The sequence below is a fragment of the Myzus persicae genome, unplaced genomic scaffold, assembly GCF_001856785.1.
Source record: "Myzus persicae strain clone G006 unplaced genomic scaffold, MPER_G0061.0, whole genome shotgun sequence".
In the NCBI taxonomy this organism is placed as follows: domain Eukaryota; kingdom Metazoa; phylum Arthropoda; class Insecta; order Hemiptera; family Aphididae; genus Myzus; species Myzus persicae.
Genome location: NW_019104397.1, coordinates 48,249 through 62,206, shown reverse-complemented (window position 1 = coordinate 62,206; position 13,958 = coordinate 48,249). Strand labels below are relative to the sequence as shown.

At 27.7% G+C, this 13,958-nt stretch overlaps 2 protein-coding genes across 2 annotated transcripts; one reads left to right on the top strand and one right to left on the bottom strand.

Moving 5' to 3' along the window:
* The first annotated feature begins 37 nt into the window (after window positions 1–37).
* LOC111041854 (zinc finger MYM-type protein 1-like) lies at window positions 38–1,741 on the top strand. The gene is made up of 3 exons (XM_022326291.1): window positions 38–900; window positions 1,069–1,273; window positions 1,340–1,741. Exons 1-3 carry the CDS (start codon window positions 38–40, stop codon window positions 1,739–1,741), a joined length of 1,470 nt encoding a protein of 489 aa, XP_022181983.1.
* A 2,339-nt stretch (window positions 1,742–4,080) lies between these two features.
* On the bottom strand, window positions 4,081–11,589 carry LOC111041852 (C-Myc-binding protein homolog). The gene is made up of 3 exons (XM_022326289.1): window positions 11,560–11,589; window positions 10,838–10,983; window positions 4,081–4,291 (listed from the first exon to the last, which is right to left on the bottom strand). Exons 1-3 carry the CDS (start codon window positions 11,587–11,589, stop codon window positions 4,081–4,083), a joined length of 387 nt encoding a protein of 128 aa, XP_022181981.1.
* Window positions 11,590–13,958: the final 2,369 nt, after the last annotated feature.

The window sequence follows — 13,958 nt, the reverse complement described above, 5'->3', positions numbered from 1 at the left end:
ATTTACAGTTAAAAATAATAGATACATATTAAGCAGTATGATAGATTCAACGTGTTTTTTAGCTCAGCAGGAATTGGCATTTAGAGGCCACGACGAGTCAGATTCATCTGTTAATAGAGGTAATTATGTTGAACTTATTTACTTAATGGCCCAGCGTGTTGAGTTGTTAAAAACACATCTTGCAACGTCCACTATATTTACTGGTTTATCTGGGGACATTCAAAATGACTTGATTCAATCAATTTCAAATGTTCTTCTTAAACAAATTGAAAATGAAATACGTGATACTCCGTTTATTGCAATAATTATGGACGAGACAACTGATATTGTTTCAAAGTCACAGTTATCAACAGTGTTGCGTTATGTTAATACCATAGATGGATACGAAGTTGTCGAAAGATTTTTGGGATTTACTGATGTTAGTGAAGATCGATCAGCGAAAGCATTATCAGAGCATGTATTTAGTTTTATTTCAAAGTATGCATGTGAAGAAAAATTAATAGCCCAAACGTATGATGGGGCAGCTGTCATGTCCGGGCAACATAATGGTTTACAATCGCTAGTGCGTTCGAAGTATGAAAATGCTATTTTTGTACATTGCTATGCACATAAATTAAATCTTGTCTTAAAACAGTCAGTTGAGTATATTAAAGATTGTAAAATATTTTTTTCAACCCTTTCTGGTTTATCGTCTTTTTTTTCAAAATCTACCAAACGAGTACATGCACTTGATAATGTAGTTAAAAAACGTTTTCCATCAGTAGCTCCAACAAGATGGAATTACAATAGTCGTCTTATTGAAGTGATGGTTGAACATAAACTAGATGTTATAAATCTAATGGAATCAATCATAGAGAATGCCCAAAATTGGGATTCGGAAACATTGTCTTCTGCCAAAGGGTATGTGGAAATTCTTCAAAGTTTTGATTTCAATTTTTTTCTTAAATTATTTTCAATCATTTTACCACAAGCAACAATTATTTTTGAAATTTTACAAAAAAAATTTTTTGATATTTCTTATTGCTCAAAAAAGATTGACGATTTCATTGTTTATTTAAATACTGTCAGGTCAAGTTTTGATGATATTTGGTCACAGTTAGAAATTATAAACAATGAAATACAGCCTCAAATTCACCGTTCAAAAAGGCAAAGATTTAATGAAGTTTCTGGAGATCCAAAAACTAATTACAGACGACTATTTTTTGAAATAATTGACGTTATAATAAATAAGACAAAAGAACGGTTTTCAAATCTTAATCAATTACAATTTTTCGTATTATTAGACTTTAAAAAATTTAGTCTATATGCTAATGATTTTCCTATAAACTTATTCAATTAGTTGAAACAATTATACGGTAAATATTTTGATTTACCCAAATTGAGAAGTGAACTTTCGGTTGTCTACTCAACCGAAGAATTTCAAAAACCTAATGTTCACGATCTTTTAATTTATTTAAAAACCACAAATTTAGACGAAAACTTACCACAAGCAACAAAATTGATTTCATTGATACTAACTATTCCAGCTACTAGTGCATCAGCAGAACGTTCATTCTCGGCCCTTAAAAGGATTAAGAATTCATCAAGAAATTCCCAAGAACAAAATCGTCTTTCATCATTATCAATGCTGTCAATAGAAAAAAAATTATTGGTAGAGTTGAAAAAAAAATCTACGTTTCATGATGAAGTAATCAAAGCTTTCCTTACTAAAAATAGAAGAATTGATTTAATATATAAGTAATTTTGTAGTTAATAAGTTTATTATTTTTAAAAAGTGATTTATTTTTTGTTTATTAAATATAATATTGTGCTATGTACTAAGGTAATATATATTAAAAATTACCTAAAACTTGGTATGTTTCAAGGAATATTTTAAGATAAGTGTAGGGGGTGTGGGGGGCTATGCCCCCCACGATTTTATCAACTTACAACTTCAATGCATACACTAAGCTGAAACGCACGCTACGCCACTGATCTGTACTACGGTCGAAATTTATACCGCTCAAGTTATTCAACTATTATGTTCGGTGTTCAGTTTGCTCAGATTTATTCACTCGTCAGTGTTTGTCTAATTGTTGTCAAATGTTTAATATTTATATTTTATACTAATATACTTATAGTTTTAACGTGCATACGTTTTCTTTATATTAGTTTAACCCATTTATTTAAATAAATTAAATTAAACAATACCTACTTAAAACTCAGAATAGGGAAATTATGTCCCCAAAAAAAGATCATAGTCGTATACTTTTAAATTGCGGCCTGTGTACTTTTAAAACAGGTATCTAAATACCTACTTTTAAATTTTAAATAACGATAAACGCAAAAATTGTATAACGTTTTAATTATGAATAACGATAAACGCAAAAATTGTATAACATTTTGATTGTAAATAACGTAAAACAAAATTTATTTTTCAAATGCAAGCCCTGGTTTAAATCAAATAAATTTTAAAATTGAAATTAAGATTATTGTGTGTAACCCATATACTTAGACTATTATATTTATAGATTAGTACAAGCCATATGCATCTATATTTTACAGAAGTGGAACAAATCGTAAAAAAGAAATGAATTATACTAGTAATTACTAACTTTCAAACCTCTACAAAAGACATTTCAATTAGAAAAAAACAAAAATTAACCAAAATATAGTAAGAACACATCCTAGCAAAAAAAAATTGTTTCAAATTTTTAATTGATGTTGCGAATTGTTGCAATAAATTTGCAAAAATATAATATTGGTTTGGGGACGATACGACAAAGTCGGGGTGCCAACTTCACGTACGTCGTTTGAAGTTCTAATGTTTACAACATTGGATATCCACTCAATTTTTCTTGTAGCGATTTTCTTATTTTGTTGTAATTCAAAAAGGAATTACTGCACACACTTTGACATTTACATTAAATGTTTTTTTCATTAATCCATATACTTGAATACATTTTCAAAATATTTTCAATCGTTTTAAGCTGTTGACGGACATTTTCAATTTCATTTTTTTCCTTCTATAAATATCATTAAAATTATATTGGTTGATTCAAAAAGCAGAAAAATTGAATGCAAGACTTTTGATAATATATTATTACAATAGCAGTTGAAAAATATTATAAGCGCTTTAAGTTCAAATTTTGAAAATATTTATCAAATTGAAAATTGAAAATGATTTTTAGTTAAAAATTTATAAAACTTTAATTTTTACAACTAAGGATTGAAAATTTAAATCGAGGTTCCTCTTAATCAGTTTTTTTTCATAACTAAGAAATCTAACAAATACATGAATAAGTACAGTTATTTTTGCATATATATTAAGTTCAAATTGTTACAAAATTGCTTGTTAACAAAAAGAATAACGTTTTGTTGAAATTCGGTTCCAAAACAGCCCAATTTTACATAGGGACATTTAATATATTTAAAGCAGCACTGATAATTTAAGAATTATGTTTATTCAATTTACCGGCTACCATATAAATAATAAGTAATAACAATATAAAATATCCGAAAGTGACATACCGTCTCCGCTCAGAATCGTTTTTCATATTATACAATGATTTGATATTGAATTCTAATACCATCCATTACAGCGATGTCTTAGACCTCCTAATATGCACTAGAGCAACATCATCTTTCCAAATTTTTTTTTTGAGTCTGTTTACACTATAAGTATTCTAAAATACTAGAAATAATACTTTGATTTTCAACTTGGATATCTTTACCGGTTTGAAGGTTAATCTATTTACAGTGTAATTGAAATTTAAGGACGAAATTGAAATTCCCAGTTGTTTTCAAAGGTGACGAGAAAAACAAAAACCTTAATTTTCGAAAAATCGATTTTGGTTTTCTACCTCAAATACATGATATTTTCGTTGAATGTTTATACTACCATTTTCTATACACCATATAATTTCCAAAGTATATTACGTATATTATAATCTTTTAATTATTTGTATGAATGTATATTTTATTGTATTTCTTGTTTAAAAAATTATTTGGTAGAATTAAGGTACCTAATCACAAAATATACACAAATAATAAAAATTAAAGTTTATTTTTTATTATTTTGTTCAGTATTTTCATGTATTTTTAATCATTATCGCTAAAACCAATAATAGTATTTTCTTCGATATTATTATTATCACTTTCATTTGTTTCTAATTCCTTGAGTCTGTTGGTCATACTCGTGTTCTCTTGTTGAAGTATGGCAATCTCTTGCATCACGGCATCATACTCTTCTTCTAACTTTGTTAACTCCATCTTTTCTGGGATAACTTCAGCCATATTAGTACGCATAAATCTATTTTTTTTTACATTTTTATGTGTTTAATGTCATTAACAACACCGTATTTTGAGTTGTGAAATTTAATTTTCAACTATGGGTACATCAATTATTCTAAACTGTAGATAATGTTAATATTTTATTGTAGGTAGGTAGGTTATGGGATAAATTAAGAACCTCAGAATATATTATCTTGAATGACGTTTGTGTGTGTGTTAAGCTCTCTATATGAACTAAACCGCTAAAATACATATTACGCATATTATACATATTATAATCATTTATATAGAAATATAGTCACATAGAATAGCTTTAGTGGGGAATACTTTTGCTTTTAACCTATCGACAATGTTGGCCTGGGATCTAAAGAGTCCTAAAAATACTCGTTAATAATTTGTTTTTGTTTCAACCTACACTGCATATCATAATAAAGTAGTATCAAGTAATAAGAATTTCAATTAAAACTAAGACTTTAATGTAGGTATCTAGACTTTAAAGTGGGTTTAGTATAGGGTGTATTTCAAAATCATCAATATTATGTTTAGTTGTTTTTTTTTTTACAATCTTAACTGGAAAACTAAAAACAAAATATTTAATTTGAGTAGGCAAATTTAAGTTCAGTTTTTAAAAAAGCGGGTAAGTGGATGTCGCTCTGCTGTACAGTAGGTTACAAGTGGGTCACTGTATAATGGATGGAATTAAATTTGAATTCAATGATACAATATCATTGTATAAGAAAAACGATTCTGAGTGGAGACGGTATGTCAGTCTTGGTTTAAGACATATTAATACCAATATATCTAAGTCAAAATTCGAATTTTAAATGCTTATAAAAAAAAATTGTGCCAATGTATTTTAAATATTTTACAATTGCTACTGTAAAAATATATCAGGACCCTTGTATTAAATTTTCAAGCTTTTTCGCCTAACAAATAAAATTTTATTGGTATTTATAGAAAAAAAAACTAAAAAAATTGAAAATTGACAATGTCCTTAAACATCTCAAAAAGAGTCAAATTATTTTCAAAATTTTATTGTGTTTAGAAAATGCTATTATCAACATTCAGTGAAATTTTCAAGTATCTACAGCCATTCGTTTTTTAATTACAACAAAAACTGAAAATCGTTACATGAGAAATCGAGTGAATATCAAATGTTGTAAAAATATGAATTTCAAACGCTCATAAAAATTTAATTTGACTTTCTTCTAAACATTTTTTTTTTTTTGATAAAGGTAGACAAACTCATGAGGAATCTTGTATTAAATTTTAAAATCTTAGTTTTAAATTTTTTATGAATTTCTAACTTAAAATAATTTCCAAAATTTCGTCTTTTTTACGTATTTTGTCAATATTTGAACTTTAAATGTTTATAAAAAAAAACTGTGACTAAGGATTTTTAATTTTTTTCATCTGCCTTTGAAACAATATACTAGGAGCTTTGTATTAAATTTTTAAGTTTTTTTAACCAACAAATAAAATTTTATTGATATTTATAGAAAAAAAAAATTGAAAAAATTGAAAACTGACAATGTCCGTAAACAGTTCAAAAAGAGTCAAATTATTTTCAAAATTTTACCGTGCATAGAAAATGCAAATATAAACAACCTGTGAAAATTTCATATATCTGCGGCCATTTTTTTTAGAGTTACATCAAAAACCAAAATCGATTTTGCGTAAAAATTCCCGTTTTTCCTTAATTTTTCTTTTGTTTTTCACGTCGCTTTTGAAAACTACTGGGAAATTTTTACTTTTGACCCCCCAAAGCACCAACTAGATTCACTTTCCAATTAGAAAAGTTGCTGTTGAAGAAAATCGAAGCAGTTTTACTGTCCTAAAAGGTGATGACAGACACAAAAAAAAAATAAAAAAACACACATCATTGTAAAATCAATACATTCATCGTTCCACTCGGAATCTAAAATGTTGCTTGAACATCTCCATATTTTTAAAAATAGAAAACGAGATAACCTGAAAAATTGTATTGCCTAAAACAATTATGTTATTATAATACAGTTGGTACTTGTTTTCCCAATATTGCGACCACAAGCCATACAATCATATTAATTGGTTTTCAACATCAAATGTGGAAATTTTAAAATGTTATTAATAATAAAATGTTTAATGAGTAAAACATAACAATTTTTTATAGCACCTACCTATGTAGTATATATGTTACGGGCAAAGTGGAAAATTTGGGCAATGTATACAATGCCCGGGCATTGTACACAGTGTCCGTGCATTGTATACAATGTCCGAGGTATATTGGTTAATGTAAATTGTGAAGTATTTATACAAATAATCTGCATAATATATTTTGTTAGATGATAATGATAAACTAATATGAATTTATAATCGACATCTGATTGTGCTTGCATGTCGATCAAGTTAATTTGTCAGCGATAATTCATTTCAGAAGATATGATTGGTTTTACAACCAACCCTTTTTTAGCTGTACTTCCCTTCTTTTTACACGATTCGCAATTATTTAAGTATAAAATTATTACATCTCTAGTTATATTTTTGTACTTTTTATTAATCTCGTGTTCCATTCTATTTCTACCTCCATGTCCAATTGACAAATGAACTTCATGTATAATATCATATAACTGAACATTATACACATAATATTTTATTGCATTACCTTTAAATACATTTAAAATTTAATTAATTAAAAAAAAATTCTAATACTCTTATATAAATAACCATATAAACGAGTATAATAATTATTAGTATATAATATCATTGATTAGGTAAAATAATATTATGCAGATTATTTGTATAAATACTTCACAATTTACATTGCCCAATATACCTCGGACATTGTATACAATGCCCGGTCACTGTGTACAATGCCCGGGCATTGTATACATTGCCCGAATTTCCCACTTTGTCCGTAACATATATAATTGTACTTGACTTATTGTTCCAATGGCCAGGTTATAGCAGGTTGTACGATTTTACTTACTCAAGCTTACCTTACATAATTCAAAAGGTGTAACAACTATTAAATAAGTTCAAATCATCAGTTTTCAGGATTTTAAGTTTAAATCATTGTCGGGTAAAAGTTATTTAGAATTAACGAAAATGTTTACATTTTGAAACCACGGGCAGATATTATTTACCTTTAGTTTTTAACCCACACAAATAAATTAAAACAATAATATTAATTTTAGTGAAATAAAATCACTGAGAAACTGAAAAATATAATTTTTAAATAATCTATTAAATATATATAGGTATTAGGTACAGTAGGTACATACTCATATTTTAAATTCTGAGAGGAGCAGAAATGTATGAGTGATTTATTTATTTTTATTTGTGTTTGTGTACGCTATAAATGCTTAGTCGAATAAAGATTCGATTTTAAACTTCAGAATCTCTTCCGGCGGTAAAATGAATATAGTTAGTGGTTTTGGGAGGTGCACATAAAAATTCTCAGTAATTTCAAAAGCGCTATGAAAAACAAACGAACAATTAAGAAAAAGCCTGAAATTTTACTTATAATCGGTTTTTTACAAAATGTTTACTGAATGTTTATATTAGCATTTTCTATTCACTTTTTTTAATTATCAAATTAGTTTGACTCACGTTGAACTATTTTAGAGCATATGAAATGTACGATTATTATCAGTTTTTTTTTTAAATTACTTAATGTCGATAAAAAAAATGTTCGAAAAATATGTCGTAGTATGTAAGGCAGACAACAACATAATATATTGTTGTATCTATACTACTACATAAAATGAAGTCGCTTTTTTTTGTTCGGGATAAACTCCGAAACTACTTATTCAATCGTCGAGCAATTTTTTTTTTTAATCAAAGAGGACATCACAGAGAAGGTTTGAAGCAAAAATTTAGTCCGATAAAGTTAATAAATCATTAGTTATTATTAATTAAAATAAATGTGTAAATTGTATACCTATACCTTTTTTAGTAAGAATAGTCGCTGGCTGAATAAAAATAACAATCAAACTGGACAACCACAGATATAGGTATAAATTTCCATATTTATATTTTAACATCGACGTACACTGATATTATTTTCGTTGTATGGACTGTGTAATACTTTTCTATTGTTTTCGGTAGAACACGTCTTTTCTCGACTTTGATTGTTATTTTATTAACTAGCTGATGAAGTCAACGCGTCTTAGAAAAGATCCTACTTATGGCCTTATATAAAAATATTAGAACTTAAAACTAATATGAGAGTGCTATATACAGATCAAGATAATATAAATGTTGTCAATGATTTACTTTTAATAGGCAAAGGCAAATTTCAAGCAACGAATGATAAAATAAATATTAAAAGTTTCTGTAATTCAGTACCCACTATAACAAAATTGATTCAAAACGTGTACCCGAACATTCAAAATATATCTTCTAAATCATTGAAATGGTTTCAAGAAAGGGTTATTTTGTCACCAACAAATGAGCAAGTCGACAAATTAAATGATTTGATTCTATCTAGGTTTGACGCTCAATCACAAATGTACTATTCAGTTGATACAGTTTTAGAAAAAGAGGATGCAGTCCATTTAACAACTGAATTTCTTAACTCTTTAACGCCTTCTGGAGTCCCACCACCTACACTGATTTTAAAAATAGGGGCACCTATTATTTTAATGAGAAATTTGAGCCCACCCACACTTTTCAATGGTACAAGATAACAAATCAAAAGATTGAGAAGTTGATTACTTGAGTGCATAATATTAACAGCCTAATGGAAAAATTGTTTTAATGCCAAGAATACCAATTATACCCTCAGATTTACCTTTTAAGTTTAAACGTATTCAATTTCCCGTTAAATTAGCATTTGCAATGACTATAAATAAAGCACAGGGACAAACACTTAACGTTGCTGGAATTGACCTGAGCATTCAATGTTTTTCTCACGGTCAACTATACGTCGCCTTGTCACGTGTGACATCCAAATTTAATTTTTATATTTTTGCCCCCGATCCAGAAAAATTTGATAACGTTGTTTACAAAGAAATTTTTTAAGTCTTTGAATTATCAAAATACTGGCATAATTTGTTTCATCCATAGTTATACCTACAAAATGTACATATACAATTTACATACAGTATACATATACATTTACCACTACATACAAAATAATTTTTTTTTAACATTATGAAGAATCCGCGGTGGCGACGCTAAATTTATATGGCTACATTACCACGAAGGCGTGACTAAAAGTGGTCTAAAATAAAAATAATTATTTAACATCCAGAAAATAAATAGCAATTTAATATCTAAGAAATCTTGCAATAGCGAAGAATTTCCGGGTCAGCTAGTAATTTATAAATATAAAAACGATTAATACTAAAAATAGTAACTGGGTTAAGTAAACATGTATGTAACAATATTTAGTATTAAGTATTAGTCAGTAAGTTGTAGCACATGTAGCAAAACAGAAACTAGGTTCAGTGATTCATTCAAGTCATAGTACTAGACAAATGAGGAGTCAATGATGGTGATCGTGCGAGTCGATTACCACCAGACACCAGTGTTAATTAAATGTTCTGATAATTATTATACTTGTTCGTTTTTTGTGTACGTCGAAATAATCGGTGTACACGACAAGTGGCTCATTACTCTACGACAATTGTGTGTGTGTGTGTATTTTGTTTTTTTCGTGAGTATATGCGTGGTTTGATACTTCGACCCTAGCGTTAGCACTGGATTATTTTATTCAGGTATTATTTACCTAACCATTAGCACAATTTCGTGAATACCTACGAGTTTTTGTGTTGAAATGTGAGCAAGAAGACGATATTCCGTGTTTCCGTGTATGTGTGCAACGTACTTACATGTAATTTTGAATTTACCTTTACACATGGGTATTGAGTAATATGTGAAACGAGTTTGGATTTGGTGTTTGTGTGGCGAGTAAATTCAATATTTTGGCAAACGGGTACTTCAAAGGTTACACGTACGAGGATACTAGGGTAGGTTACCTATACTTATCATCAAATATACTAAATTACTTACTAAGTAATATTATAGGCTAACAGACGGTCTGTCTTCAGAATAGTTTTTCGTAGGTATACAACGATTTTATATCATTGAATTCAAATTAACACCATCCACTCCAGTAATTCACTTGTAACCTACTGTACAGCAAGGTGACCTTCACTTACCCGCTTTTTATAATTTATAATTTTGTGGATTGAAGTATAATTTTTTTTATACGTTTTAGACTAAGCGGTGGTAAATTACACATACTTCGGAATGTCAAATATTAATTTTTTGTATAATATGTATGGATTTTTGGCAAATAATCTAGGATATTTAGGAAGTCGATTTTCAATTTTCAATCTTAAAGAACCTTAAAATTAATATATTTTTTTTCAAAAACCACACTAAATAATGAAATTACATTTATATTTTAAATTGGACACATTTAATTTTAAATCGAAACGTGATTCTAAGGAGCATAGTCTAGCTTATAAATTGAATTTTTTTTCGAAATTACAATCTACCTCCAGGAAGTATGTTTAATTTACTACCAATAAACATATAGTTAAAATATATTAACAGGAAAATTTGCTATACATACTCCAAAGGATCATCTGGTTTTTCATTCATTTCGTATAACAGCTTTAAAACATCAGTTACTTTAGCAATAACACCAGTTTTTTCAAAATAATTTGTTATTTCTTCAGTCATTCTATTAATTGGGTAGCAGTTTTTTTGTATCTGAGACTTAAGGAAAAAATGAAATATCGGTCAATTTGTTGTAGGTATAAACTACTTTAAATCCCATCAGGGATATTTTAAAGTTGAAAATGTTTGTTATTATTATCTAATGTTTTTTGTTTCGTCAAATGTAGAGTACAATATGAAAATTTTCAAAAGTATAAAGTCATAATTAAATCAAATACATTTTAACAAGTTCAGAACTTTTTAAAGAATAGACAATTCAATAATAACAATAATAATAATAATAATAATAATTATTATTATTATTATTATTATTATTTATTCTTGTAAATATACTTAACATATTACAATATTTTACTAACTTGATTCTATATTTAAAGAATATGCAGATGATATTTCATAAATATTGTTAAAAGTATAAAAGAAAAAAACTTCAATTTGTTAATCAAATTCAGGGTTAGGAAAATGTATAAACCTAATAGAATTAGTAATGTTTTAATTCTGTAATCCTGATTTTTGTTTTCAGGAACCGAAAGTATTGCCCTTTTGATCCATCCAGGTGAATGACTTTTGTTGGATTATTTTATTTTGTAAACAAGTTAGGTAATACATACATACATGCAGGTCATTAGAATCATCTCCAGCCATAATTAAAAACAATATTTATTGTTAATCTCAAAATTATAGCGATTTATCCGGAGTAAATATTTGTATACTTTTATCAATAAGATTTACATAAATGTTTCATTTAATGGCAAATGTTTAAGATGTTATATGTATTATTTATAATATGTTAAACGATTCCCATGGTTATTGTTTGCAATAAAAACAAACTGGAAAGTATAAGACATTTACAATATCATAACATTTTACCGGTTAGCCTACCTAAACTTTCAGATAAAGCGATACTTTCTTAACACACTCATAAATGTGACTATGACTTTAGCATTTATGTACAGGTATTATAGTTTAAACATCTTTAATATTTATATTATATAATTGTTGAGCTGTCATAGTTATTACTAGATGCTAATAAAAGTATTTCTATTGTATAGATAATCCTAATCATATCTATAGACTTTAATCTAAGTATTGAAACGTTAAGCTCAGATAATTGGAAAAACTTGTTTTTTGTTTTGTTTAAATAACCAATTATGCTTTAAATTAATTAAAGTAAGGTAACAACAATAATTTGGTTAAAGATATTAAAAGTATTTTCTTTCACTATAATTTTTTTTTCACATGATTTTAAGTCAATGAAACATAATATTTTGAAATAAGTTTACATATTCTTCTATACTTTTTATCGTTATCGTGTATAATAGTAAATTGTGCAGCAACGGCGGGAAATGAGCTATTTCAATCGCGGCCTAATAAACATTTTTTAAAAAAAATTTGCAATATATTTTACAGTTCTAAACTAGAACATTAAGTAAAAAAGATGGATGAATTTATGGCTTGAAAAGGGACGGAAAAAAGCCTCCCAATAGAGGCACTTGGTCAGTTACTCATATATTATGTACATAGCCACATAGGCATATTCTTGTAAAATAGAATTACAACTTGAAAACTTAGTGGATTACCACTGCCTTTTTAATCTTTTCCTGGGGTTACGGAATATATTTGCTGATTCAAGCCTTTGATTAAGGGATTAGTGTGGTTTCAAACATTTAAGTTGAATCGGCTGTAAAAATAAGGTGGGTTACCCTGGCACCCCAATGACTAAATTCTTATTTTTTTTTATGACCATTAATTGTACTATAATTTGTACCGATTTGTACAGTAAGTTTCAGAATTTGTACCAAAGTATTTCCTCCGGAAAAATCGATTTTCCGCCGGGGTGCCAGGGTAACGTTACACCAGCAATCCAATTACTGAAAAATGGAATTTTAACAATTTTTTTTACCATTAATTTTACTATATTTTTTACCATTTGTACCACCGACTTATAGGAATACTTTTACTTTGTAATAATTCCATAATAAAATTCAATTTTACACATATTTTCTCGTTCTAATCATAACAATAACAAAACTACAAAATTATTGTTAAAACTTTTCAGATTTATTATTTAAATTTCCGTCGGAGCACTAAACGTTACACCAGCATCCCAGTTGCTAATTTGACTTTTAACAATTTTTGTTTACTTATACAGATGGATTTGTGCCTTTTATCTGTCGGGCTGAGTATTTATAAGCATGGTACTGTATCATGGACAATATTTGTATTTTGTACCTAATTGAATTTCCTACTACAATCCAGAAGTGAGAATAAGTTTGTGTAGTCATAAAAAAAATATTTAAAAAAATTTCTAATACAATGTATTATTATATACATTTCATATGGTATAAAATTAAAAATATTTTTTTACGTACACAAATTTGAAATTATTATTATCATTTAGAATATAAATAGTTTAACGAACCTAATCTAACTTACCGATTTAGCACAACAAATTGTAAAAAAATGTTTTAAATATTAATTATACTATAATTTGTACTGATTTGTACCACCTACACCAACTTAAGAATTTGTATAAAGTCTCTAAAAAGTAATTCCACAAGACAATCAATTATACACATATTTTCCCGCCCAGATCTCTGATCTCTCTTAAATATATATAACTATAACAAAACCACAAAATGTATTATAATATAATTATTAATTATCATTTTGATACGGTACAAATTGGTACAAATTATAGTACAATTAATGGTCATAAAAAAAAAATAAGAATTTAGTCATTGGGGTGCCAGGGTAACCCACCAGTAAAAATAGTACTAGTTACATAGTAGACGGACGAGATGGCAAGATTATTATGTAAGAACTGATTGGATACGCAGAAGGGTGTTTAATTATAGCACGAAGGGTTTTGGATCGGAACTAATGATGCAGTTAATTTATATTGTAATAAAGTTTGACAAACTGTCTTAAAAAACGTATTTGAAGAAAATGATTTAATATCATGGAATTCAAAACTAACACATCCATTAGGTACACTTACCCACCGACCACCT